General features: G+C 42.7%; 1 protein-coding gene across 5 annotated transcripts in view; it reads right to left on the bottom strand.

Annotated features, from left to right (window-relative positions):
* NCOR1 (nuclear receptor corepressor 1) overlaps positions 1 to 23,482 on the bottom strand; it is a 125,774-nt gene that overhangs the window by 20,662 nt on the left and 81,630 nt on the right. For 4 of the 5 annotated variants that reach the window (XM_075263723.1, XM_075263721.1, XM_075263725.1 and 1 more), the window contains 7 exons: positions 16,029 to 16,091; positions 10,874 to 11,013; positions 9,800 to 9,926; positions 8,757 to 9,309; positions 8,503 to 8,632; positions 7,230 to 7,431; positions 664 to 834 (listed from right to left, as the gene is read on the bottom strand). In XM_075263723.1, coding sequence (XP_075119824.1) covers positions 664 to 834; positions 7,230 to 7,431; positions 8,503 to 8,632; positions 8,757 to 9,309; positions 9,800 to 9,926; positions 10,874 to 11,013; positions 16,029 to 16,091 — 1,386 coding nt within the window. The remainder of the gene's footprint in view (positions 1 to 663; positions 835 to 7,229; positions 7,432 to 8,502; positions 8,633 to 8,756; positions 9,310 to 9,799; positions 9,927 to 10,873; positions 11,014 to 16,028; positions 16,092 to 23,482) is intronic. The other variant, XM_075263724.1, reaches the window with a different exon arrangement.

Raw genomic sequence — 23,482 nt, 5'->3', positions numbered from 1 at the left:
TAACAAAAAAAAAAAACCCTAACAGACGAGGATCTAAATTCCTCTCCTATAAGTAATTACTGACCAGCAATGTATTAGCCATTGCTAAAACATGTGATCAGTGCTAAATAATGAACCTCCAATATTGGCAGAATATAGTCGGAAGGGCATATCATATACAGAAATATGTAATGTGCAAGGAATTCTCTGAAGACACAAGCTTAATGGGAGTTCTATATATCAGTATGCAGTAAATGACTCCTAGTAGATGTCCTTTCACTGTAGTGGTCCCCAATGATCTTTTCTTTACTCACAGCGATGACTTGCTGTAAAATGGACACAAGCGCCGCAGCCAAGCCCTGGCCGTGATGATGCATATAGTCCACCGACTGGCTGCTGCGGTCATGTCCATGTACAGCATATCAGTAGGTTACAGCCTCAGTGAAGACCTGTGATGACCATCGAAGAAGTGACGTTGGAGCAGTAGAGTAGGTGATATTCATTTTTTTTTATTTCGGTGTATACTGGTGTGAACGGGCAAAAAAAGTTGTGAGAATCTATGACAGATTTTAACCAGCTCAGAATTTTAGAACTAAAAGCAAAATGGCGTTCAGAGGCGGACATACAGACTGAGAATACGGAGGAGAAACAATAACCAACTGAATACTGTACAGTCAGCAGTACCTGGAGGAACACAGTAGCGGACAGGATTCAGGTCTGCTTGAGGAGAGGCTTTGCTGACATCTCTTGGAGACATCCTATATGGTGAAATGGAGCGTGCAGCGTTTTGCATTTGAGCTTCATGCTCCAGGGCTCGCTTGACTTCAGCAGAATATGGCATATACACAGATTTTCCTGCCAAGAAAAGAGTCACCTTATGAGAAACACTGACAAACTACGCTGCTCATAATAAAATGCAGACAACTATTAGACCACCAGACCAAAACTAGGCTTGGCGACTATTTTCATTAACATATTGATAGCACATTGAGGTTATATGCCGTTATACACTACTAGTCCTCATGATGTGGGCATCAGACTTGGTCATGCAAAATAGAAGGAGCTTTAAACCTATGCTATACAATAACAAGAGTCCCTGAACACTGACAGGTCTGGTCTGGAAAATACAGTCTCACCAGGGCTCACACTATCATAGTGATCTATGCTTTATGTCATCATCATCATCATCATCATGGGACAGCAGGCTGAGAAATATGACCAATATACGGACCATATGTTCTGGACCAGAACTGCTCATATCAGGTGGATATACTTGGGATATTTACATCCAACAGAGGACTGTGGCAGATATCATACAGTGCTGTCCATCACATACAGTGCCTACAAGTAGTATTCAACCCCCTGCAGATTTAGCAGGTTTGATAAGATGCAAATAAGTTAGAGCCTTCAAACAAGAGCAGGATTTATTAACAGATAATAAATCTTACAAACCAAAAAGTTATGTTGCTCAGTTACATTTTAATAAATTTTAAACATAAAAGTGTGGGTCAATTATTATTCAACCCCTAGGTTTAATATTTTGTGGAATAACCCTTGTTTGCAATTACAGCTAATAATCGTCTTTTATAAGACCTGATCAGGCCGGCACAGGTCTCTGGAGTTATCTTGGCCCACTCCTCCATGCAGATCTTCTCCAAGTTATCTAGGTTCTTTGGGTGTCTCATGTGGGCTTTAATCTTTAGCTCCTTCCACAAGTTTTCAATTGGGTTAAGGTCAGGAGACTGACTAGGCCACTGCAACACCTTGATTTTTTCCCTCTTGAACCAGGCCTTGGTTTTCTTGGCTGTGTGCTTTGGGTCGTTATCTTGTTGGAAGATGAAATGACGACCCATCTTAAGATCCTTGATGGAGGAGCGGAGGTTCTTGGCCAAAATCTCCAGGTAGGCCGTGCTATCCATCTTCCCATGGATGCGGACCAGATGGCCAGGCCCCTTGGCTGAGAAGCAGCCCCACAGCATGATGCTGCCACCACCATGCTTGACTGTAGGGATGGTATTCTTGGGGTCGTATGCAGTGCCATCCAGTCTCCAAACGTCACGTGTGAGGTTGGCACCAAAGATCTCAATCTTGGTCTCATCAGACCAGAGAACCTTGAACCAGTCTGTCTTAGAGTCCTCCAAGTGATCATGAGCAAACTGTAGACGAGCCTTGACATGACGCTTTGAAAGTAAAGGTCCCTTACGGGCTCGTCTGGAACGGAGACCATTGCGGTGGAGTACGTTACTTATGGTATTGACTGAAACCAATGTCCCCACTGCCATGAGATCTTCCCGGAGCTCCTTCCTTGTTGTCCTTGGGTTAGCCTTGACTCTTCGGACAAGCCTGGCCTCGGCACGGGAGGAAACTTTCAAAGGCTGTGAAGGCCGTGGAAGGCTAACAGTAGTTCCATAAGCCTTCCACTTCCGGATGATGCTCCCAACAGTGGAGACAGGTAGGCCCAACTCCTTGGAAAGGGTTTTGTACCCCTTGTCAGCCTTGTGACCCTCCACGATCTGGTTTCTGATGGCCTTGGAATGCTCCTTTGTCTTTCCCATGTTGACCATGTATGAGTGCTGTTCACAAGTTTGGGGAGGGTCTTAAATAGTCAGAAAAGGCTGGAAAAAGAGATAATTAATCCAAACATGTGAAGCTCATTGTTCTTTGTGCCTGAACTACTTCTTAATACTTTAGGGGAACCAAACAGAATTCTGGTGGTTTGAGGGGTTGAATAATAAGTGACCCTCTGAATAAACTTTTCACAATTAAAAAAAAAAATTAAAGAAATAACATTCTTTTTTGCTGCAGTGCATTTCACACTTCCAGGCTGATCTACAGTCCAAATGTCACAATGCCAAGTTAATTCCGAATGTGTAAACCTGCTAAATCTGCAGGGGTGGATCACTGTAGGAGTAAATACTAAAACATAACTTTTACTAATATTTGTTTAAAATTGGCCTAAATAAAATGATAACACAATTGCAGTATGACTTCACTATTATCAGGCAACAATTAGTATTTTTATTGCCTTCCCTATACAGTCATCTACAAAATAACTTTTTCCCATATGTAGCTCTCAGTTTGTTGAGAACCACACAGTTTACCCCTTGATATCTGGGTACTAACAAATGCAGAGACCAGAGACCCAGTTGATCAGGTAGCAATCAACATCTCCCACCAGGTGAATGAAAGCTCTGTGGTCTATATACTACATATGCAAGGCTGGCTGTGGCTCAACAGGTCCCAGCCAGACCTTAAATAGCTCCATTCATCACAACGTTTTGCAGTGATGTTCACATATGCTGCTAGGTATTTCTATATTGTGGAGCCTGTATTTAGCATTGCATCCACAGTATACCAATAATAAGGTCTGGAGCACTTCCTAGCACTGCAGCCTAGCCACAAGCCGTAGTTTCATCTCTCCCTGTGTAGTGTTAGTCAAACTGTCTACCTTACAGCCTCATAGGAGCCCAGATGCAGCACGGCCCCAGAGTTATTTAGTCTCCAATTTCTCTGCTATACTAAGTTACCAGGTCCTCCCCATTTGCTTTAGAGGTCCCTGGTTTCCCCTCTACGCAGCGTTTCGCTAGGGTAACTAGCTCATCAGGAGGATATTGATATGGGAAACGATGTCTCTGCAGTTAAAACTGCAATTCCCGTGCCCCTGATGGTGGGACACGGTACCTCTGTACTGCCAGCGTGCGTGCCGACTAGCTCAAGGATTTAAGGCAAAGGCCCCACCTCCCGGTCCGCCCACCAATGACGTGGCGTGTTCCTCTTGGGCACGCCTTCTGTAACGTCTGGCTGCCTCCCGGGAGTGTCAATCATGTATTGAGTGCTCATAGGATCCATTGCAAGGCTGGCTGTGGCACAACAGGTCCCAGCCAGACCTTAAATAGCTCCATTCATCACAACGTTCTGCAGTGATGTTCACATATGCTGCTAGGTATTTCTATATTGTGGAGCCTGTATTTATCATTGCATCCACAGTATACCAGGCTGCTAAAATGGTTTTCAACTTAACCTCAGACACTAGTTAAAGGGGGGATATGTATATACATAACATTGTGTTAGATGCATGATAACTTATGAAAACAGTATCATGCATCATGCAGGCATTATTTTAATATTGCCTATTACAGTCAACAATATATATAATATACAGATATCAACAGTCATTATGTATTCTATGCACGACCTATCATTAACCAAATGTCATGCATCATAAATGACATTTGCTCGGACTCGTCCATGTCTGACCCCTCATACATAATCATGAGGGTTCTCAGTTATATCAATGGAGGATTCAGAGCAACTTAAAGTCCCCTGTTCTCTATGTCTTTTTCTTTTTCCTGTAATTTCTGAGCTACTAACCAAGCCCCTTATTAGGGCCAGTTGTATATGGCCACTAGGTCCGTAAAGCTGAGCGTGATCTTTATTAATATGTAATCCCACAGTGCAATATATATAGAAGAATCCCCTTATATAAAGCAACTAAAGTTGATATTTTCATTTAGACCGTTAGGGGAGAGACTTTTAAGTCTATAGGTCCACTCTGCCTCTTTTTGCAGGATCTTTTTGTCCCAATCTCCTCCCCTCGGGTGGGCTCTGATTACTTCTAGACCCTGGAAGGATACCTCCTCCATGTTGCCACTATGGTACTCCCACATATGTCTGCTTAAGGGGCGATCATCCTTGCGTCTTATGTTGCCAATGTGGTCCAAAATTCGCCGACAAAACTTACGCTTGGTTTTACCCACGTAATTTTTTGGACAACCACACGTTGCCATATACACTAGGCCAGCTGTTTGGCAGTTTATAAAACTTCGGACCTCAAATGATTTCCCGGTGGTTACACTGGTAAACTCTGAGCCCATTTTAACAAAATTACAGGCCTTACAATGTCCACACCGAAAGTTCCCATTTGGAACACATTTAGATAACCAGGAGGTGTCGGTTAGAGGGGATAGATGACTATGTATTAATCTGTCCTGCAGATTCCTCCCTCTACGGTAGGTTACTGATGGATGTGGTGTTAACATTTGTTGAATATCGGTGTCTAGTTTAAGGACATCCCAATGTTTGGTGAGAATGTTTCTTACTTCCGTACACCGGCTGTCGTATGTACCAATTATACGAATTTGGTTTTCCAAGTTCGATTTTGGGCAAGGATTGAGGAGAGAGGTACGATCTTTATTTGCCGCATATTCATAGGCTTCCTGAAGTACCTCCCCAGGGTATCCTCGCTCTACGAATCTATTGGTCAGATCATCGCTAGCTGTTTTAAAATCCTTGAATGAGGAGCAATTGCGTTGCATACGTAAGTATTGGCCCCTTGGTATTCCTTTACGAAGGGAATAGGGATGGTAACTCTTCCATGAGAGCAAGCTATTTGTGGCAGTATCTTTTCGGAACAAATCAGTTGAGACACAACCCTGGTCATCAATTAGGATTTTCAAATCCAAAAATGTAATTTCTTTTGCACTAATGGTAGATGTAAATTTTAAATTAATATCATTAGTGTTTAGTGTCCCAATGAAAGTATTAAACTCCTGCTCAGTCCCCGTCCAGAATAGTAATATATCATCTATAAATCTCATCCAGTTTTGGATTTTAGATGTGTAGAATTCATTTTCCTCTGTAAATACCAGCCGCTCCTCCCACCAGTCGAGATATAAATTTGCGAAATATGGTGCGACGGGACTGCCCATCGCAGTCCCGATCGACTGGTGGAAGAAGCGGCCATTAAACACAAAATAATTGTGCTTGAGGATGAATTCCAAAAGGTCGAGGACCAACTGATTATGCTCAACATGAGAGTTACTCCTGGTGGCCAGGAAGCGCCCCACAGCCCCACACCCCAAATCATGGTGCCACATTGTGCCACAGCCAGCCTTGCATATGTAGTATATAGACCACAGAGCTTTCATTCACCTGGTGGGAGATGTTGATTGCTACCTGATCAACTGGGTCTCTGGTCTCTGCATTTGTTAGTACCCAGATATCAAGGGGTAAACTGTGTGGTTCTCAACAAACTGAGAGCTACATATGGGAAAAAGTTATTTTGTAGATGACTGTATAGGGAAGGCAATAAAAATACTAATTGTTGCCTGATAATAGTGAAGTCATACTGCAATTGTGTTATCATTTTATTTAGGCCAATTTTAAACAAATATTAGTAAAAGTTATGTTTTAGTATTTACTCCTACAGTGATCCAGTTTAGTACCTTGAGTAAATTACCCGTCAGTGACTCTAAATCTGCAGGGGGTTGAATACTACTTGTAGGCACTGTAGGTTCATATTCGTATGTGTAGTTTTGGGGTGGGTTAATGCAGTATCCTTCTGTATAGAAAAGTGCATTTAGCTGCACAATGCATACTGGAAAGATGAAAGGCAAAAGGTTAGACCCCATGTAGATGGGTTAGGGCCAATTTTTCAGCAGAATGTGCTTGGATGACACTTTCAGTGACATCCAGCGCATTCTGTGATTCACCTCTGTCTATGGGTTCTTCCTGCTCTGTTTTAATCAGAATCAAACGGACCATTGGACGCCCCCTCAGATTGCACACTCGGACGTGTGCATGGAGACTTACTGTCTAGGCCTAGTGTCATAGGTGGCCATTAGCTTTTCCCACCGCACTTAGTCTAAGTAACATGTCTACCAATATCCATCTTTTATAGTATGGCATAACACAGGTTCACTATTCATTAAACCGAAATGACAGAATAGCCATTAATCATTAATTGGCCAAGTAAACAATAAAAGGTCCACATGAAAGATAAGGCTCTCAACATGTTTGTTACCTTATGTGAAAACAGCTTTAGCTGGCAGCAAGCCTTTAGTGGTCAAGTGCCAGGGTAAATATTCTGGGATTTGTGCAGCAACATTTAGAACAGAACAGCTGAGCCGCTGCCAATGTTTCCAGAGCCTGGAAAAGATCCAGCAGCAGAGTGATCCATATCCACATAATCTGATGAATGCTTCCCGATGAAAAACACATCACATGGCCACTCACATCAGTTCCTCTGTACAGCAGATAGCCACAGAGGTAAGGCCTTTCAAGCCTAAGGGGTGCGCAATGTATTGGGGAATGTAGTTTTTTTGCTTTGTTGCAAAACGGTATAACGTTACAACACATGTAACTCGGTGGGAAAACAAGTTACATAACCCTGTATAACCCTGTACCCAGCTGAGGACGGCTGCACACAGGAGAACATATAAGGTTTCTGGCTTTTGCTTAGCAATCATTACCTTCCCATTCAATACTTGGACTTTTGGACAGGTTAGCCGGACTGGCCGATCTTCTACTATCCATACTGAGCTGTTCTTGTCTCTGTCTTTGTTCTTCTAGTAAGCTGCTATCATGCAAAGACTGAAGATGTCGCTGGTACAGGGAGAAACTGTTAGCGGACACTGGTGCCCCTGTTGATAGATTTCCAGGGCTGCAAGAAACCTGGAAAATATGATAAAACACTAGGAATGAAAAAGTTCTCTACACAACAAGAAAAAAGAAGGTTGTTATACACTGTTGCCCTCCTAAGGTTACATTCAGACACAGTGGATCTGTAGACATCTTTTGACACACATTACAATCTTTTATTAAAGCAAGATCATACAACTCTATGGAGATGGGAGGGATAAGAGGAAGAGCAGCCAAGGAAGTGAGAAGCAGAGAGACATAGAAGATCTGTTGCAGACAGTAAGATATCAGTCCTCAGAGCTTCATTCACATTTATACAGCTCAGCATGGCTAAAGCCTGTTGTGCTAAACCCTTCCCGCCATCTGACACAGCTTATAGCTATGGATCTCACTTGCTATACTCCTTGCACTCCCCTCTCCATAGACTAGTATAACCCGGCCAGTGTGAGCTCTCTACCATCTCCAGGGAACTGAGCAATTTAGCAGAAAGGAGAGGGATGAAGTATTTTACACCAATAAAATATATTGCAAAAGTTGCTAATAGTCAACAGAATGGAATTTTTTTTTTCATAAAAGAATAAACAAAGGTTAACTCACAAGTTTATTAGAGCGACTTGCACCGGCTCCAAAAAAAAGGGCCAAGAAGGCTTTGAGAGCATTCTTGGGTATCAGCACAATGAAAAGTCTTGGCTGAATGCTTAAATAAACAAAAACCCCTTTCACACGAAAAACTCCTAAATAATAAAAAAGGGTGCACACTCACTGTCACAAGCAAAGCTGAGTGTTCAATGGCGACCATATAGGACAGCTGCACCGTGAGTGCGAATCCTAATGAGAACATACAGGTATTGCCTGAACCCACCAGGGACAGCGACGAATCCCGTTGTCTATGACACTTCAGTGTATTGCACCCTATCTACACCAGTTATCATCATCATCGTCATAATAATAGGGGACAGTAGAAATCAGCACCATAATACTGCAGTACCCATCAAGCATAAAAGCCATAATGATACCAGGCTATAAAAGGCACATATACCAGACACAGATACAACTCTTACATAATGGTTAAAGGTAACAGGACTAGCGGCACATCTGACTTACCATGGGTGGTATGACAGCAGCGCGATGATGTAACTGCTGCAGATCTAACGCTCCTTGCTTCAACGCAGGCGAGATCAGAATTGTGCCTGCTGGATTCAACATCGAGGGCTTTGATTCAATGGTGTACACTCTAAAAGGGGAAGGGGCAAACAAAAGTGATTTAACACCCGTGTGCATCTCTGAATCCATATTAAATACATTTATTAATCTTTAGGGAAAAGGATGTGTGTTCTACTTTATCAGCACCCCCTCACCTTGACCTATCAGGCTCTCCATCTACATCTTCGTCTGCACTACATGTGGCACTGGAGTCATTGTCAGAGTGTGAATCCTGCCGTCCATGGGTTGGCATCTGGTTGGTGGGATAATCCATATCTGCAGGTTCTGATTTCTCCTTACTCCTTTCCATCTCCCGGTCTTTGGTATCGTCTTCTATTTTAACTTGGGCACTTTCGGGTAGTTTCATATCAGCCTCAATGGGTTCCACTTTGGTATTAACTTGAAGACTGGGAGCTGGTTTGGGTTCTGAACTGTCACTCCTCTCCCCAACCTCCATGGCTTCCTCAGGTTCAGGGTTAATTTCTTCTTTAACCTGCAATTCTGGGAACTGGTTCTCGGGGGTCTTTGCATTTTGCGCAGCGGTAGAGGGGGATACACTAGGTACAGGTTTGCTCAAAGGATCTTGCTCAGGAGAAGCAGCTCTAGGTAAGGAAGAAGTGGTTCGGTCTGTTGTCTCGTCAGCTTGCTTAGGCCCGTCCACAGGTGAAGGAGATGGAGCGCTTTCAGTGTCTGAACTGTTTTCTGCACCTGCAGCAAAATGTATCAATGTGAACAATGTTTAAAGGATTTTTCTTAGCAACTGGATCCCAGATCAAACGGTGACAGAGTTAGGCTATGTTCACACGTGTCAGGGTCACAGTGTCCACCTAAATAAGACGAAAAAGTCCTGCACGCGCTACTGACTAAGTCACAGTCAATGATTTCCGTCGGTGTCTGTATGTCGTCTGTGGTTCTAGTCCTCCGACAGACCAGAGCAGAGGACATCCCAGCACAGACGTGAACGTAGCCATGACTATTTCATACCTACTCTTAGTTTATCTTTAACGTGTATAGAATGACAACTTATGCATACGTGTGAATCATGTACTACATGTATAATTATATACCATCTGGAGAGTAATGTTACTGCTCTAGTACAGAAGTACTGATCTGTCTTTTGACTTTACAAATCGGATCACTCTATACCAATGATTGGAAGAAAAAAAAAAAACCTCTCCCCAAAAAAATAAAACATCACCATCACTGTCTTCGGGATTCTCCTCATCATTTGAGCCTTCGTTGTCTTCATCCTCCTGGGCAGACACAGTAGAGGCCACACTTTCACACTGTGAGACATCTCTCTCCTCTCGTGGCCTCCGAGGAGACTGCAAAAAGAAAAACCTTGTTAGAGTTTCAGCAATGCAAAAGATCAACATTTTCTATATGACCCATCAATAAATCTGGTTCTGGAATCAGCCTTATTTTTTTTTTTTGAAGGGAGTATCCCCCTGACATGGTTGCAGAGCCATGGTACACAGAGCCGCTCCCTGTAACGTGTGTAAAAATAAAGGGTCATCTGTAAAGCCTGAGCGGTGCAGTCATTGATGGGATCCCATTCGGTTGTTTTTCCACCATAAACTGGCCCCATTATGAGCAGGATGAAGTGCTGCTGCCCCCTGTAATCTTTTTGTTGCCGCAAAGTGAAGTTATACATGTTTGAAAGCATAAAGAGTCATATGTAAATTACCCTAAATATTCATGTGGGTGGGGAGCAGCTTTAGAGTAGTCATACTACCCCCTTGCTAATCACATCTCTTGGGCAGCATGACTAGTCTGAGGCTGCTCCCCGCCCACATGACTACTTAGGGTAATTTACATGTGACTTTTTATGCTTTCAAACATGTATAACTTGACTTTGCTGCAACAGATAAATTACAGATTGCTTGCTAATCTGTATCTGATATGTGGCGGGTCTGACACCCAGACCCTGCACAGATCAGCTTTTGCAGCAGCAGCTTCACTCCCAGTACTCGAATAGGAGCAGGCTTCACGTTCTCTTGATCACTACGGCAGCTTCTGATGCCTGGAGGCTGCCGAAACAGCTTTTCTGTGCAGGGTCTGAGAGCCAGACCCCTACAGATCAGATATTCATGACCTACAGTATCCTATGGATAATTTACCAGCATGTAATACACTTAGAGGTTGCAAATCCCTGTTAACAAGGTTTGGAGCACTAAACCAAAGCAGCAAAAAGTGGTTTAGAGGCCCCCAAACTGGTGACAGGTTCCCTTGAACTTTATGTTAAACGAATCGCCCTTTCCCCCATACTTACTTTCTGCTTGTGCTGCTGCAGTAAGTTGTCCAGATTGTGTCTCCTTTTGTAATTAAAGTAGAAGTTTTTACACTGGGCTTCACTCTTCGTTCCAACCATCTTGGCGATGGCCCCCCAGTTACGACCATGTTCCACCAAGCCTGCCAAAACACAAACACAGACCAATGGGACCTCTTTGAATTATAGGAAACAGAGTACAATATCACTTCCAGTAACCACAAGATAAACTGTTAATATATTTAATGCCAAAACAGAAAATCCCAAATTAGGACACTTACAAGTTATATAATAACAGGATACTGGAAAGAATGCAATCTCAAACACAGTCCAAGTAAAATTCTAGGTTACACAGCCTAGCGAGCCTTCAAGAAGACAACAGACGTCATCCGCTTCATGAGCTGCCATCAACTGGCATTAGTGTTGTTTATTGGAACAGTCTCGCAGGGCCTGCATTAACATCTCCATGGAGCACTGCTAAAATTTAAAGGGGGTGTCCACATAACAATGCCTTTTTGCTATAAGGATCCCCTATGTCGATCATTGATCCATTGCCGAGACCTCTCAATATATAGGGAAGTCTGACAAACGTTCAATTCTCCTGCTGCGCAACCACAGGAGAATATAAAGGGAGTCTTATCAGGGCCAAAACGCCTTCCAAATTACAAAACCGCAGAAATGAAGCGACCCTGATCGGAGCGCACTTACTAGGTAAAATATGGCTAGGGCAAGAGTGAGGCTGCAAAAACAAATGACAGGAAGACAAATAACACACACGACCGTACTGGATTAAAAACCTGGTAGAAAAATCTACATTTTCCTTCTGACACCCAGAAAGAGAAAACATACCCCATATTAAATACTGCCTGCAGGGAATAGAATTATAGCAGGCCCGAAGGTTAGTACAATACAGATGTTAGTAATAGATTATGCAACGCAACCAGTGAGATTTCTCAGGATTTCGTTGTCACGCGTGACCTAGTCATAGACGTAGCGTCCCAGGCATATGAAGGTTGTGTAGCATGAATCGCCAATAACTTGATTTCCGCGACTGATGATAGGTTCACACTGGCACATGCAGAAGACGGAAAGCTGTCAGACCGGGTCCGGCGGTGAGCGTTTTATGCTCTCCGCCGCGAAACTGTTTTGTTTTTTTTTCCAACCGGACACAGAGTACTGCATGTCCAACTCTGTGTCCGATTTAAAAAAAAAAAAAAAAAAAAAAGGTTTCGCGGTGGAGAGCATAAAACGCTCACTGGCGCTCACGGCTGGACATCTTTCAAACCCATTCAAATGAATGGGTATGAAAGAGTCCTGCAGGTTTCCGTCTCTTGCTCAGTTTTGTGCAGGAAACGGAAACCTGTTTTAACAGAGACCGGGCGCAGATGTGAACAATCCCTTAGAAAGACTAATGAGATTCCAACGCAGATGTGAACCTAGCCTGAAATGTTCTTTTTAATGGGCTTTACACAAGCGTCCTACCATGTACGATGCATATTTTGCAGTGAACTGAACCTTTGTTGGTTGTGCTTGTAGTGGGTTGAGCAATGCGAGTCCATGTGTGCCACAAATTGTACAACAGCAATTGATACTCGCTTGGCCCCATTTTGCTCTGCAATAGAAACCCTTTGTGAATGAAGAAGACACCCTACTGTAGAATATATACAGATTTGAGGCTGACACCATGTTCTCTATCGCAGTGACTTTCACTCAATTTCACAAACTGGTTGAAGGGGCTGTCCAACAAGAATATAAGCGGACATAAACAGGCATACGATATATTATATATCTATATGTAAAAGGCAGTACTCACCTCTCTGATCTACTTTCTGACCCCTCTGAACACACACAAAATGATAGCTCGCCCATCAGTGGCCACAATGGTGACCTGCAGCAGCTGAGCAGCATTCCCGAGTGTCCAGAGAAGGCAGCAGGGCAACACGCAGCATCACAACAGGATTGGAGAGGCGAGTACTAAAATTGTTTTTGGGTTTTTGTTTACTCATTATATGCCTATTACACTTTTTACCCCCTACCGGACAACCCCTTTAAAGGACATAGAAAGCATCACATGAAATGTTGAGCGTATCCAAGAGGTTGTGCACAGAAACCATTCTCATCACAAGTCTCCTTGGAGCCAAGTTCTCGCTGCAGAAACAACGGCTGCTAAATGTCTTCCAAAGTCACACAGGCTGTCAGTTTCTTTCCTTCCTGCTCTGTTCACCTGAAATGAACTGAAGCCATGTGTCAAGCCCTGCCAAAACTCTCCGCTGCCCCGCTAATCATATTGTGTGACTGTATTAGCAGAGGATTACAGAGTCATCCCAGGTAAAGACTTTTTGCCTTCTTTATGGAGGTCAAAGACGCCAGGAGCGGGTTCTCCAGCCAAAACCTCTGTCTTTTTTTTTTTTTACCACAAGTTTTTATAAAAAATATTTTTGTGCATTATCATAGCTTAGTAGGTTTATTACCACCAGTTTTTATGGAAACCCTCACAACACAGCACAAGTGCAGATGAAAGGCATGCACACAAACACATGCAAATCCATCACACAGTACACAGACCAATTCAATGGGAGGGGGCAGAAAGCAAAAGAAGTATCCTAAAGCCATTATCATGTTTACAATGCGTTATTTTTAAAAAAAAAAAAAAAGTACCATAAAAAAAAAAAAAAAAAAAAATAAACAGCACTCCAGCTATGTAAATCAGAAATAGCCAGAATAACTGAAGCTGCAAAAAAAAAACACAAAAAACGGAGAACTGAGGCTGCACCGGGGCAGAGGCGACGTTTTTTTTTTTTTGTTTTTTTTTTTTTTAAATCTTGTTCTGAACAGTATTCGTGAAATAGCCTTAGGCTTTATTCACACAATGTCACTTGACCGTTTTCAGAACAGTCTATTGGGCTGATTTGATTTACGTCAGTCTTTTTGATGGACCGTGTGAACGATCAGTCAAAACACAGGACACGTCCTATTTTTGCCCATTTGTACAGATCCCTGAATAGACTCAAGCCTATGGAAACCGCGTGATCCATGGGCTCCAAATACAGACTGGCCCAGATTTACTATATCAATGACAACTAGACACTGGTGTACAAATGGCACATCTACTTTGGGCTACAATTTTTGACTTGCTAGTTATGTGGGTATAAATTCTCAGAAAGGGGGCGTTGCTTAAATGTACCACCATGCGCAAAAAAAACCGGGCCCCATTCGAAAAATTTTATCTCAAAGTAAACAAACAAATAGGTAGTATAAATGTAGGCTAGAAAGTCTAAAGATACCCCATATTTATCATCCAGCTGCAGCCACTGTGATAAATCTGGTGCACTGTTGGTAAATCTGATGCACTGTTGGTAAATCTGGGGCACTGTGATAAATCTGGTGCACTGTAATAAATCTGGGGCACTGTGATAAATCTGGGGCACTGTGATAAATCTGGGGCACTGTGATAAATCTGGGGCACTGTGATAAATCTGGGGCACTGTGATAAATCTGGGGCACTGTGATAAATCTGGGGCACTGTGATAAATCTGGGGCACTGTGATAAATCTGGGGCACTGTGATAAATCTGGGGCACTGTGATAAATCTGGGGCACTGTTGGTAAATCTGGTACACTGATAAATCTGGGACACTGTGATAAATCTGGTGCACTGTAATAAATCTGATGCACTGTGATAAATCTGGGGCACTGTGATAAATCTGGGGCACTGTGATAAATCTGGGGCACTGTGATAAATCTGGGGCACTGTGATAAATCTGGGGCACTGTGATAAATCTGGGGCACTGTGATAAATCTGGGGCACTGTGATAAATCTGGGGCACTGTGATAAATCTGGGGCACTGTGATAAATCTGGGGCACTGTGATAAATCTGGGGCACTGTGATAAATCTGGGGCACTGTGATAAATCTGGGGCACTGTGATAAATCTGGGGCACTGTGATAAATCTGGGGCACTGTGATAAATCTGGGGCACTGTGATAAATCTGGGGCACTGTGATAAATCTGGGGCACTGTGATAAATCTGGGGCACTGTGATAAATCTGGGGCACTGTGATAAATCTGGGGCACTGTGCTAAATCTGGGGCACTGTGCTAAATCTGGGGCACTGTGATAAATCTGATGCACTGTGATAAATCTGATGCACTGTGATAAATCTGATGCACTGTTGGTAAATCTGAGGCACTGTTGGTAAATCTGAGGCACTATGATAAATCTGATGCACTGTTGGTAAATCTGGTACACTGTGATAAATATGATGCACTGTTGGTAAATCTGGGTCACTCTCCCATCAATGCCGGTCATCTGAATAAAGCTTTAGGCTGGCCACACACATAAGACAGATGTCAGCCAACCAACCTATCCCCATACATATGCACAGCTACTCTTGGTTGAACGTGTATGGGTTTTCATGGGAAGAAAGGAGTAAGCCATTGCCGGACTCCCCTGGAGGATGTTTTCTTCCCACAGAACCAAAAGGATCAGGCATGTGGAAATCAAACAACCCAATCTTCCCCTGTAGGAGAACCAAAGCTCCAAGCAGGACAACATTAATCTCATGTGCACAGCCAGCTTTACATCCTTGACCTTATTTTTTGTTGCATCAATTCATGAAATTGAGAAATCCATGTAAACTTCGGCAGCCTCAAGTCATCGCTATTAATGATTTACTACTAAAGCGCAAAACAAAACAAAAAAAAATGCTAAAAATTGTATTAATACACGATTTTGGGGTGCTGCACTTTCCGTTTGTTTCAAGAAACCCCCTAAAAGGAGTTCTTACTTTGATCATTCCCAAGTACAAGGAAAGAAAACCACAGAGTACAGGGCCCCAATGAGATTGATAGCACAACTGGCAGCACTATGTGTGACCATGTGACCTGCTTTTTTTTGCCAATCTCTGTCCAGTGGAGAAAGGGCTTAGGGGGGCACCGAGCCCTTAAGACTGAACCATTTGCATGTCACTACACTACAGGAATTAGGGCTAAGGAGCCACATAGCCACATATAGCAATACATAGCTTGCAATAATATCTAGGAGCAAACAAATGCCACAACTACATCGAAAACAACACACAAAACAAAAACTCTAAAAAGTTTCAGCAGCGTCTACATCTCACTGGAGAAATCCACAGAAGCCAAACTTGAAAGCGTTACCTTTTTTAGCAATTTCCATTTCTTCTTCAGTCCAACGGGAGGTCTCCACGGTCTCTGCAGAAGCTGAAAGCACAATACAGCAAATCCCATCAAAAAGAAAGACCTGGATTTGCATTACGAGCACCAATCCTACACAGCCCACACAGTTATCCATTTACGTGCAGGCTTCCTCCGTAAAAGCCATTCGAGGGGAAGAGAAGCTTGCGATGAAGGAGGCAGTCACTCCAGATTATGACAAGAGGGCTTGTGACAAGCTAGCGGGCAATGTACTAAACTACAGAAGACCTCGGCTTCACAATGACTGATGAACTGAAAGTATGAACCAACAAAAACGTCCATGCAGAGCTCTAATACCGCAGGATGAATACAAGACGAAAAAAAGGAAAAGAAAAAAAAAACCACAGCGAAAACAAGGTAAAAGCTAGTCAAACGCCAAAGCAAAATATAACACTACTCTATAAAACGTTACAAAAATAAACTCAAAAACAGAATATTTCACCAAAAGCAAAACCATAAAATTCCATCTTACAACTCAATGTGAAAAAAAAACCTGCAATACAGAATTAAGCGAGAATAAAATAGGCAAAGCTATTTATTCTATATTCAACGGAAATAAAATAATCTGCCCCGAAATATGGTTCTATATATGTCCTTTAATACGTAACCACAAGAACAAGAGATGCAGTACAGATAAAGCAGATTCAACCCGACTCTCTGCAGCCGGATAAATGTTTGCAATGTAAAATCTAATTACAGAAGACAACAAAAAAAATATATATATATATATATATATATATATATATATATATATATATATATATATATATATATACAGTACAGACCGAAAGTTTGGACACACCTTCTCATTCAAAGAGTTTTCTGTATTTTCATGACTATGAAAATTGTAGATTCACACTGAAGGCATCAAAACTATGAATTAACACATGTGGAGTTATATACTTAACAAAAGAGTGTGAAACAACTGAAAATCTGTCTTATATTCTAGGTTCTTCAATGTAGCCACCTTTTGCTTTGATTCCTGCTTTGCACACTCTTGGCATTCTCTTGATGAGCTTCAAGAGGTAGTCACCGGAAATGGTTTTCACTTCACAGTTGTGCCCTGTCAGGTTTAATAAGTGGGATTTCTTGCCTTATAAATGGGGTTGGCACCATCAGTTGTGTTGTTCAGAAGTCAGGTGTATACACAGCTGACAGTCCTACTGAGTAGACTGTTAGAATTTGTATTATGGCAAGAAAAAAGCAGCTAAGTAAAGAAAAACGAGTGGCCATCAATACTTTAAGAAATGAAGGTCGGTCAGTCAGTCGGAAAAATTGGGTAAACTTTGAAAGTGCCTCCAAGTGCAGTTGCAAAAACCATCAAGCGCTACAAAGAAACTGACTCACATGAGGACCGCCCCAGGAAAGGAAGACCAAGAGTCACCTCTGCTGCGGAGGATAAGTTCATCCGAGTCACCAGCCTCAGAAATCGCAGGTTAACAGCAGCTCAGATTAGAGACCAGGTCAATGCCACACAGAGTTCTAGCAGAAGACACATCTCTACAACAACTGGTAAGAGGAGACTGTGTAGCAGCGGGCCTTCATGGTAAAATAGCTGCTAGAAAACCACTGCTAAGGACAGGCAACAAGCAGAAGAGACTAAAGAACACAAGGAATGGAAATTACACCAGTGGAAATCTGTGCTTTGGTCCGATGAGTCCAAATTTGAGATCTTTGGTTCCAACCACCGTGTCTTTGTGCAACGCAGAAAAGGTGAACGGATGGACTCTACATGTCTGGTTCCCACCGTGAAGCATGGAGGAGGAGGCGTGATAGTGTGGGGGTGCTTTGTTGGTGACACTGTTGGGGAGTTATTCAAAATTGAAGGCATACTGAACCAGCATGACTACCACAGCATCTTGCAGCGGAATACTATTCCATCCAGTTTGCGTTTAGTTGGACCATTATTTATTTTTCAACAGGACAATGACCACAAGCGCCTCCAGACTGTGTAAGGGCTATCTGACCAAGAAGGAGAGTGATGGGGTGCTACGCCAGATGACCTGGCCTCCATAGTCACCAGACCTGAACCCAATCGAGATGGTTTGGGGTGAGCTGGACCGCAGAATGAAGGCAAAAGGGCCAACAAGTGCTAAGCATCTCTAGGAACTCCTTCAAGACTGTTGGAAGACCATTTCCGGTGACTACCTCTTGAAGCTCATCAAGAGAATGCCAATCCCAATCAAGAGTGTGCAAAGCAGGAATCAAAGCAAAAGGTGGCTACATTGAAGAACCTAGAATATAAGACAGATTTTCAGTTGTTTCACACTTTTTTGTTAAGTATATAACTCCACATGTGTTACTTCATAGTTTTGATGCCTTCAGTGTGAATCTACAATTCTCAGTCATGAAAATACAGAAAACTCTTTGAATGAGAAGGTATGTCCAAACTTTTGGTCTGTACTGTATATATTGTCTTTTGTCATCTCCTGTGACAAGCTACCACACTATAGCAATGTGTCCTGCTGAATAAAGTCGGGTCAACTCTGCTACATCTGTACGTGGCAAAATATTGTGCTGCCAGAAACATTACTGCTCATGACGTCTTCATAAAAGTCAATGTTGTGAGCAAAAATCACTATGAAGAATGAGGCAAAATTTATGGCTGCGATAAGTGGTCTATGAACTCCAGGCCTTTAGATAAAAAGCATATATGACAAAAATATAAAAGAATGGAGGAGCGGAGGACAAAGCACAGGGACCTCTGCCTTTAGGAGACTTGGACAAACAAGCTTACTATGACGTTGTACCCACTTATCTAACAAATATTTCCTCTGACAAAAAAATTTCAATTGCATGTAGCACCAGGCATATGTATAAAATGTACTGCAGACACAAAAGTGGAACAGATGCCAATGGAAACCAGATTCCACCTATTTCAGTCCTGGTAGGCACTAGCTCTTACACAATGTTGTGGCGTCCAATGTTCTTACCACCCAGGGGATCATATTAAAAGCAGATTAAAGATTATGTTTCAATAAACTTGAAAGAAAAAAAGAAAATCACAAACACAGATGTACATGAGGTTTAATGACTACAGCATGTCCATGTGTACCAGCGAAAGCTCCGCATGACGGATGACTAAGCGAGGTCTGGTGGCTAGCTGCCTTGGAGTCTCCGTCGCAGAGTCTGTTGGGAATACCAGTATCTCATGCAGCGCCGTCCTTCCCATCAAAATAATGGACAACACAAGGGGTCTATCAAGCACCTCTGGTGCCCACTGTCAAAGCCTGATCTGTTTGACTGACAGATCATTTGTGGTTTGTATATAGGAGGAGACCTGTACAACACACCAAACAGAGCGGGACTCGTCTCCTTGTCCGTGTTGTAAAACTATGGTTTCTGTGAAACACTGCAGCATTTCATAGAAAAACATAGCGCCGACATCCCCCAATGGGATTCCAGGCAGTGTGAACCAGAAAGCAGGTCCCCACTCAATGTCCTTTGTATAAAGGTATAAATAAAACACTGCAACCCTTGGCCAACATAAACGTACGTGTAGCTTTTCACGACAAGTAAGAATTCAGTCGATTGTTGTCAATCAAATATAGTGGTCTAAGTGTATATCAATGTGCAGGTCCTCCAAATGGGCTGAGTACTGATGGACACACATGCTTAGTCACTCTCTGACTGCTCAGTTCTCTCATACTGATCATCTGTTTCAGTGCTGAGAAGACAATGGAGATCGTTTTCTGTCCTGTCTGTCATGGAGGAGCGCAGCTTGTGCAGTAGCATGGCAGACTGGTAGTCGCTGAAATAGAGCAGGTAAATCCCGCCAAACCACACAGCTAACACTCCGGGAGAAGAGGCTGTGCCAACTACTAGATCCATGACACTCCGTTAGAGAGTCAACCATGGCAGAAAAGCGGAGAAGACAGTTTCGGCAGGAAATTAAGAAGAAACTACACAGTCCAGTCCTATTAATGTGACCACCGCCTACTTTTGACATCAACGTTATATAACCAATCACAGAAGGCACGTGTGACGTGTCATCAGCCATCTGGGTGCACTCATCAATGTGGAAGGCACGATGGATCAACACAATTATGCATCTATCCTTGCAGACCATGTTTACCCCTACATGCAAATAGTTTCTCCTCAGGATGATGGCATCTACCAGCAGGACAATGCAACGTGTCATAAAGCTCGCAGCGTATGTGGGTGGTTCAAGGAGCACCAGGATGAGTTTACCGTACTCCCTTGGCCAGCAAATTCCCCGGCCTTGAACCCAATCGAGAATCTGTGGGACCACCTTGATCGGGTTGTTCGCACCATGGATGCTCAACCGCGTAACCTATCGCAGCTGGCCACAGCACTGGAGTCGGCATGGCTCAACATCCCAGTGATCACCATCACAACATCCCCTCTGTTCCTGCACGTCTCACAGCGGTCCGCTCTGCAAAAGGTGGATATTCTGAATATTGACAGGTGGTCACATTAATGTGACTGGACTGTGTATATTGTTAGCTTCCATATGTAGATGGAGACTGACTTCTCCCACTGCAGCACCAAGGGGAGCACACACAGGTGGCAAAAAAAAAATCTAAAATGCAGAAAAAAGTTATTTTTCCTGGTGAGAAAACTGTGAATTACTTAAAAAAAGAAAAAGAAAAAAAAAAAAGAAGTGTGTGTGTATATATATAAACAAATAATAATAATAATAATAATAATAATAATAATAATATTAATAAAAGCCATTAACAGCCTTTCAGGGCTTGGCCCATGAGATAACTCCTTTAATGGTTTTAAATGTCTGTGTCATAAAATTGATAAAGTTTCAGTCCGTGTTCACACTCACTAGTGATTGTGCAGCAGTAAATGTAAACCTTTGGACACTGGAGCAACCGAGCGAAAACTTAAGTCACACGGCAAACTTTCTGTAAAGCCACAAAAGGAAGGAACGAGCGGTAACAATAATTACAGCTTTGCTATTGGCAGGAGCGGAGAAGGCGAAGGCTGCCAGATCCCCAGTGTCTCAATATTACATAATCCACAGTGATCCTATAGATGCATTGCTTGTGGATGAAGAAGGGCTGAGACAGTCAATTACTCAATTACAAAATATATACAAAAAACCCCACCAAACCCTCCCTGCCTCCTAAACCAAACTGCAAACATGTACTGAAATTTAGAACGTCTTAGAAAATGCTTATAATATGGATTTTACTGCCATGACTTCATTTACAACTAGTGTTGCACTACGGAAGAGATTTACCACGTTTTGTATAGTCTATTCCAGATTTACTTTCATAGGAATTCAATCACCTTTTAGGCTGGAGAAGGTGAAATTTTTAAAAAAAAAAACAAACAAACATACTTGCCCGTCCTCGATGCTCCAATGTTGACACGGGTAGTCCCAGCCGGCAAACGAAGATAGGATAGGCCATAAATATCAGATTGTAGGGGGCCTGTAGACAGCCCCCACACAGATCAGCTGAACAGGGCTGCCCCCGGTGTCTGTACTATACACAGCTGAGGGATGAAAGCAGTTGGCGCTATACCCTGTGTAGTGGTCAGGCAGGGGTACAGCAGTTCAGCTCCCACTGACAATCCAATTAAACACATTTTTTTTTTTTTTTTCATTTTGGGAAAAAATGAAAATGTATAAATAAACACAAATGGTATATAAATGCATTTTATCCAACAGATCACTCATTTCTATTGTAGAAGAGGCTTACAATATAGCTAAGCCCTAGAGTATATATATTTTTTAATCTATAAACTGCATTAAGACTGTCGGGCTCTGTTCACATTTGAGTGGGTCTGTTAACTTTGAGAGCAAGAACAAGCTGCAATCTCTGCTCTATATAACTACCCCTAACGGCCACCCAGCTCAATCCCCCCATTGCATGTGTGACATTCACTTTGTCTGCAGTTATCTAGAGAAGAGACAGCCCCAGCAGAAGAGACCACCCTAAAACCCTTGTCAGCTAACTTGCAAAAAATCCCAATTTTCCTGAAAATGGAGCTGCAATGTCGAATAAGAAAGACATCTTTGGAAAGTGTAGCAACAGCCACCCTGTACTATCATTAGTTTGATACCCATTTTCCTACTGACAGACTTCCTTTAAGTAACTTTACAATAAGGGGTCAGTGACATGACCCCCTGGCCTTCAGGATCCCCAAAGCAGAAGGAGCCTGAGCAGTGATGAGTTTTGTAAGGGGGCATTCACATGGGGTAACCCGGCGCTGATTCTTGTACTATAACTCGCGTAAGAATCAGCGCTGCAAAACAGAATCCCATTGATTTCAATGTGTTACGCATGTTAAACGGAACCCATTGAAGTCAATGAGATTCAGTTTTGCAGCACTGCTTTTTACGCAAGTTATCATGCAAGAATCAGCGCGCGTTACCCCGCGGGGTGGGAGGAGAAAGTTGGGTTTGTGGGACTTTTTTTCGTTCAGCAAGTCTTGACTGACACTGCGAAGGAGCCTCCGAGAAGAGACTCCAAAGCAGATATGAAGCTAGCTTTAGTTGTATTGGGACAATAATAAAAACTTGCAAAGATGGACATAGGATTTGTAAATGTAAAGTATAACAAAACATAATAAAAAGTCACAATATCCATTCTATAAGTTAAGCATGCTACAGTGAGGACAAACAATCTAGGGCCTCATTCCCTTACACTGGTTTACAAGCTGGGGACACACAGCATGATCGCAGGTGGGTCAGCAGCTGTAAAGTAGTTTGGGCCAACCCCTTGCAATTGACACTTAGTGGTAAGGACGAGACTGGGGGAAAAAAAAACCTCATCCACATGATGTGACTGAAGGCATGGAGAAGTTCTTGTGCTACGGATTGTAAACCGCCATGACAATTCCTGGGTTCTACACGCAGATATCAGCCTTTGCAATGCAACTGAAACTTGCAGTTGACACCACCCGATTTCGATCTTATTCTGCAGGCAAATCTGCAGCATGTTCACATTGTGTGGCCGTAATCGTTTTGGAAGCCGCCATCACAAATAGTCATCATTTCCAAATAATCACTGGCCATTGTGAAAGAAAAGAAAATCATTGCTTATCTTTCATTTTCGCTTTTTTGCTCATGACATCTTAATCACTACGATTATAGACATTTACACAAAGCACTGCGGCGTAGAGCGGCTTTTGCAATAGTCGTAGCTAGGCAACATAGCTAGGATCGTACTTCTGAAACGTTCCATCACATCTGTGATCGCAATTTTGCAAACCAAATACAAGTCACGGTTTCAGAATATATGACTTGTCGTACACAACTTGAGGTCGGCATAAAGTTTGGATCCGTGATGCTGAGAAAATGACTGATCGTTTTAACATGAAAGTGCAAAATAATAAATGATCATGGACCGATTTATCCAGAAAGTCACCGCGACGAGCACAGAAATGGAGAAGCGAGCAACATGCAAGGCATTCCA

Source organism: Leptodactylus fuscus, chromosome 2 (genome assembly GCF_031893055.1).
Source record: "Leptodactylus fuscus isolate aLepFus1 chromosome 2, aLepFus1.hap2, whole genome shotgun sequence".
In the NCBI taxonomy this organism is placed as follows: Eukaryota; Metazoa; Chordata; class Amphibia; order Anura; family Leptodactylidae; genus Leptodactylus; species Leptodactylus fuscus.
Note: the sequence above shows the minus strand (reverse complement) of the source record. Positions and strands in the feature narration are given on the sequence as shown.